This window comes from Peromyscus leucopus, chromosome 4 (genome assembly GCF_004664715.2).
Source record: "Peromyscus leucopus breed LL Stock chromosome 4, UCI_PerLeu_2.1, whole genome shotgun sequence".
NCBI lineage: Eukaryota > Metazoa > Chordata > Mammalia > Rodentia > Cricetidae > Peromyscus > Peromyscus leucopus.
Genome location: NC_051066.1, coordinates 11,623,001 through 11,629,000, shown reverse-complemented (window position 1 = coordinate 11,629,000; position 6,000 = coordinate 11,623,001). Strand labels below are relative to the sequence as shown.

Here is a 6,000-nt window from a genome sequence, read left to right as displayed (position 1 = left end):
CCTGTACCCTGACTGTCTGTACCCTGACTGTCTGTACCCTGACTGCCTGTACCCCTGACTGTCTGTACCCCTGACTGTCTGTACCCCTGACTGCATGTACCCCTGACTGCCTGTACCCCTGACTGCCTGTACCCCTGACTGCCTCTGCCCTCCTGGTTGGAGAATGATGAGAAGAAAGGACATTTAGGGAATCTCACAGGGGTCTGAAGATGTAACAAGAGAAAGGAGTCCCAGCCAGATGGAGTCCCATCACTCCAAAATCCTCCCAGGCCGAAATGTGTTCAGAGGCAGCCATGGCTTTGCATCTGAAAGCTTTCTTAATTCACTATGATTCTTTCTAAACAAACCCTGAAGCCCTTGGAGAAGGGCAGGGCGGTGAGTCAGGCTCTAGCAGGGCCTCCTGGGCCTGGAGAAATCTGGAGACACTCCTGTCTCTCTTTGCTCTGGATGGGGATCTGCCAGCTCTGGAAGGGGGTTTCTTCTTTTCCTTACAAGTGGTTGGGGCACCAGGGTCAGTAGGAAGAGGGTGGGGTGGGATTTGAGGCTAACCTTCATCTGATTAATAACTTGGTTACCCCAAGTCCACTTGAGGCCCCTCTGGGCATCCTTGACAATCTAGTTATGGGAGAGGTGGAAGGCGGGTCCCCAACGCTAGGTTATTCTGTCAGTCACAGTCTAGGGAGCCCCTTCTGGCTGAGTTACAAGTTGTGTCTCCGCCCAGAAGAGGAGCTCTTGGAACTCCTCCTTAAAGAGAAAGTCCGGCGTGGTAGAGCAATCTCTCTCTCTCTTTTGAACTCAAGCGATCAAACTTTGGGATGGGAGGTGGGGGGGCTCAACACTAGTTCTTGGAGTCTGGCCAGGTCGGGGCACCTGGGGCGGGAAGAATCGAGGACCAGGGTGGGCCATCAGGCTCCGGAGGCCGCCGCCCAGAGCGGGGAGAAAGAACGGGGGCGCCGCCCCCGTCCCACGTCCGCTCCCGCCCCGGGCCAGCCCCTTCCTCGCCGCGACTCGCCCGCTGTCCCCACCCCCTCGCCCGCGGTGCCCAGTGGGAGGCGGGGGCCGGCTTTACTGAGCCGGGCGCCGGGCTCTGATTTGCTGCGGGCGTTGGGGATCGACAGCCTCCGCCGTGTCTGCCAGCAGCGAGGGAGGGAGGGAAAGGGGGAAAAAGTGCTGGGCGCCGAAGGCGAGGTCCGCACTCCTCGTCCCCGCGGCTGGCGCAGGACCTCACTCCAGCTGAGCGCCCACGGGGAGCGGGTCGCGGGGCGGCAGCGGCGAGGAGGCCGAGGGACTAGAAGGAGGAGGACAGGGCGCGCGCGAGCAGCCAGTGAGGGGATCCCGGCCGTCCCGGGCCATAGTTGATCCCCGCGCCGTGGGCGAGCGCGCCCGCCGCCCCTTCCAGGACAGCCACCGCCGCGGGGGAGATCGGGCGGGCGCCGAGCTTCCTATGACTCCCTGAAGTTGTCGCGCTCCCTTCTGCGTCCGCCACCCGGGCCGTGTCCCTGGTCCCCGTGCATCGAGTGCGCCCCCGCTCCCCGGCCCGCGCGCCCCGCTGGCATGGACGTACACACCCGCTGGAAAGCTGCGCGCCCCGGCGCCCCGCTGCTGTCCCCGCCGCTGCTCCTGTTCCTGCTGCTGCTGTGGGCGCCGCCTCCGAGCCGCGCAGGTAAGGGCGTTCGGGCCTCGGGGGACCGGGCCTCGGGGACAGTAGAACGCGCGCGGAGCCGCGGGGCCGCTGTCATCCCAGACGCTTTCGCCGCCGGCCTCCTCCGAGCCTGCAGAACTTTCCCCCTTGGCCTGTGGAATGCACCGGGCAAGACAACGAATACCATTCGTTGGGGGCCCGGGAGAGGGAGCCGGGCCAACTCCATCCCCGCGGGCGTACCGCCCCCTCCTCAAACGGGCCAGTCGGGTGGGGCTGTCGCGCGAGTCAAGGAAGAGTCTGCCTCGTGTTAGACCCGAGCAGAGGTGGTCACACTTTTGTCCCCAAACCTCACATTCCCTGTCCCACATCACAGGCGACCCGCTGCGTCCCACGCAGCCCTTCAGCAGAAACTTCCCCTTTGAAAGCTGGGAAGGGCCGCCCCCTAGAGTCAAAGCCATTCAATTCCTCGGGGACTCCTAGGGGTGAAGGGGATCCCAGAAGTTTGAATCCCCAGCTTTGGACTTCCCTCGGTACACACCCTCCCGCTTGTCTGGGCTGACTCTCTGCTTTCCCAGGGGACGGGGTTCCCTGCAGTCCCCGCCAAGCGTTCAGGGGGCACTGTAGAGCCCTGTTAGGTAGTAGGCCAACTCTGCTCCTAAGCTGACCGCAAACCTCCTAACCCTTTAGAGGTAGTTTGCTTGGGCTCTCTGCCCAAAGATGGGATGAACGGAGAGCCAGGCCAGGAGAGGGCCTTGGAGTCTGGACTGGGAGCTGCTCAGATGATCTGCAGATGTGAGGCTCCTCCTGCCAGGATGGGCCCTTCGAAGGAGTCCTGGTCCCTTGGGAAGAATCAGGGAGGCACTGATTGTCCCTGTCTGGATTCCAGCACTTCCAGGCTCACGTCTGGGCAGCAACATTATTCTCGGCATCACTTTTTGTTAGTTAGCTGTGGGATAAATCTTCCCAGACCCCTCAACACCATAGGCCAGGGCGGGAAGGCTTCCAGGCATGCAGCACTGGGGGAGGTGAAGGCGGTTAGGAGTTCAGGCAGCAGAACAGTGGGTGGCTGCAGCGGACTGGCCAGCCCTTGTCCAGGACAAGGCTCTTCGTAGCTGGAGCTTCCAGGACTAGTGGGAGAATCACTTTCCATGCTCCATGGCCAATTACAGTATTCTTCTCCTGCTTCCTGGCACCATTGGTGCCCAGTGGGTACATGACATAAGCAAGAGTAGGAATGGAAGGAGCTCCAGGGCCTTGGGGGACAGAGGGAGAGCATGGCAGATGCCCACTTTACTGCGACTTGGACCAACTGACCGGGATTTTGCAGGGTTCAGTTAGAAGTAGGGGATGATGAAGACTCTTAGAAAACTGGAAGATGGGCAGGATGGGGTCAGCCTCCTGCCTTTCCCCACCCCCCACAGTGCTCCCCTGGTACTTAGCCCTGCCCAGCTCCTTTAGTGGGGTTTCCCTAGAACCTCAGGAGGGAATCCTTCAGTGGAATCCTCACCCGGGCAGCTGGGGTTACCGTGGGCATAAGTAGGGCATTCCCAGCACCAACCGTTGGCTCCAGCCCTGCCCTGCCCATGTCTCGGCTTCACTCCATCATTGTGCTATGTCACCCCCACCCCTACTTTCCTTGGCTGTTGAGGGTGCGGCCACTTGGAAGGGGCTGCCTGGGTCCTGGCTGTGGTGTTAGACACTTTGCTTTGGACAAAAGACTTTTCAAAGCATGCAAAGACGCTGCATTTCTGGGTGGGCCCCGGGAGGCTTTCTCCTGCTCCTGTGGTGGGACCCACTTGGAAGGCATCCTCAGTGTGTGGCCGGAGGGGCAGCAGTCCACTTTCGATGCTGGCAAGTCAGGAGAAAAGTGCAGGCGGACCCTACCCTGCTCCTCTTCCCTCCAGGCTCTGCCAGATGTTTTCCAAGTTTGCTGTGAGCACAGTTCTTCTGCCTCCTTCTTGGCCAAGTGTGTGAAGGAGTGAGAAGTCAGATTGCCCTGGGAGCTGCTAAAAGTCTTAACGGGGGTGGGGGGTGATGGGAAATGAAACGTGACCCCAATATTTGGAAATTGAGGTCATCTCCTCCATGTGCTATTGGTGGGCTCGAGTCACATGACTGCTTTTTGCAATCATTTGCAGGGCAAGGCAGCCAAGTTTTGTGAGACTTGACAGATACTGAATGGTTAAATTTCCTGTGACTCAATGAGTTGGCTACAGGGACATCCTTGGGCCCTCCCTCCATCCCTCCTTCACTTTCCCCACTCAGCCCCCTGTCGAAGCCCTCTGTGTCTGTCAGGGTGTGTTACTCTGGCTGCAGGGTTGGAGCTATGGGTCCTCTTCAGCTGTTATTACCCAGCTGCGGTAGTAGAGCCCCCTCCTGGGGCTAGCTCACTGCCTCTTCTCTGATGATGTTGTCCTGGGGGCTGGTCCTGCAGTGCTGGCTAGAGACTGCCTCTCCACCCCACCCTGTAGATATTTCTGGATGCTCCTCATAGCCACACCCTTCGCGGAGGCCAGCTGATGCCCGCTGCCTGCCCCTGCCTCTGGCCGGACGCCTCTTTCTCCATTCTTTATTGCCTCGCTGAGTCAGCCTGTACCCTCTTGCGGAGGTACAATTGTTGAGTGGCGTTGGGATCGTAAGGCTCTAACCTGTCCCCCTCCTGGCACAGCACGGATGGTGAATGGTGCCTAGTGTGCCAGGAAAGCACTCTCTCCCCCACCCCAGGACACCATTTACTGTAGTGTGGGGTTGTCCAATCTGCTCATCGATGGCTCTGGGCACAGTTAATGCTGGTGGCTAGTTTGCTGGTACCTGTGTGGACAGAGCTCAGTAGAGGGTGAGCAGAGCCCCTGACTACCTGGACAGAGCCCTGAGTGAACGGCGGCCCTCCGGCCTGGCCCAGGTCCAGGCATTCTGTTCTTTGATTTCACATACATTTCTTTGCTTTCCCCTGGGAGAGCCAGTACCCTGGGCCGTAGTCCCAGCTTGGGGTCCCAGTCCAGTGATCCAGAGCAGATGCAAAGTTTATGCTCTTTTCTTTGGCTACCTCTACTTGATCTCTCCTTCTCTCCTTCCTGCGCCCTCCTTTCCTCTGTTTCCCTTCTTTCCTCTATCCTCCCTCCCCTCACCCCTCATTTCTATCTCCTTTTGGGGGTCTGTGGCTTTCTGAAGTGGGTGTCAGTCTCCCATTTCCTTTTGGACCACCCAGCTACCTCACTGTCAGCTTTTAGCTTGCACTTGGCCTGGAGGTGCTGGGGGCAGTGGAGACGGGGTTCCTGATGCCCTCTTGGCACCAGACACCTTTCTTCTTGTTCTTGGGCCACCTCGGACATGCTGGGCCCTGTGGAACCATCTTGGAGGATCTCTCCATGGGGGTCCCTGGTGGCCTGACCCCTTTGCTTTTCATTATCCTCCCCCACTGTGTCCTCTCCTCCTGACTTTAATCTTGCTCCTGTCCCTCCTTCCTCACTGGATATTCCAGACTTACCCAGGGGGGTCACCCTGGGCCCTCTCCCTCGGCTGGAAAGCCCCTCATCAGTGGGTTGGCAGGCCCCCAGTTCCTGACTGCCTTGGTGACCCTGCACCAGGAGCACAAAAGTGCCAGTGAAAGAGAGCGAGTAGGGGTCCCCAGAGCTCTGCTAACTTTCCCTGGAACCCCTGTCCTTTCGGGATGGGAGGCAGGACCTGGCACCGTGCTAGTGGGATATGATATAGACCAGATAGGCTTTGACCTTGCCTGTGGGAACTCTGGGGATGATTTGTGGGGGACATTCCTCGGTGGTGAGGTTGCTGCGGCTCCAGGGGACGTGCACAGCTGAGAAGCCGGCGTGTGCTCTCTCTGCCTCCGAGGTTGAGGGGTTTGCTAGGCCAGTCTGAGTCTCTGTGCCTCAGTTTCCATTCCTGAAAAGTGGGAAGATTAGCACATGTCTCTTTGATGGGGCCTGAGACTGACTAGGTGACTCTGCCTTTCAGGCAGTGGCTTAGGCTCGGGGACTCAGGTCTGTCTCACAAGCTGTGCCCTGTAGTAATTTGCAACAAAAAAAGGTTCCCCAAGTCCTCTCGGAACATCAAGAGTCTAGAAGCTTGAGGAGGGGTGCATATAGGAAAGGAGGTACCATGCAGCTCCTGTCTTCCTGCCCTGGCTCTCATCTGCATGTGGCACGCTGCCCAGCCCCCTCAGGGTGGTATTGTAGTCACCTGAGGAGTGTGTGTGAAGGCACTAGACAGGTCAATTCCAGGGTTGTTTCATGGGTGTAATGTGCGTGTCAGACTGTGTATGTGTAATGTGCTCGCCCATGTGGGACCCAGGTCCTTGTAGGTGCTGTATGCCTGCATGTGTGAAACAACTGTGTGTGTAC

General features: G+C 58.8%; 1 protein-coding gene across 2 annotated transcripts in view; it reads left to right on the top strand.

Moving 5' to 3' along the window:
- The first annotated feature begins 1,396 nt into the window (after window positions 1-1,396).
- Window positions 1,397-6,000, top strand: part of Col5a1 (collagen type V alpha 1 chain) — a 154,004-nt gene continuing 149,400 nt past the window's right edge. Inside the window, exon 1 of one of the 2 annotated variants that reach the window (XM_028883365.2) lies at window positions 1,397-1,663. In XM_028883365.2, the coding sequence (XP_028739198.1) occupies window positions 1,555-1,663 (109 nt within the window). In that variant the 5' untranslated portion in view covers window positions 1,397-1,554. The remainder of the gene's footprint in view (window positions 1,664-6,000) is intronic. The other variant, XM_028883364.2, reaches the window with a different exon arrangement.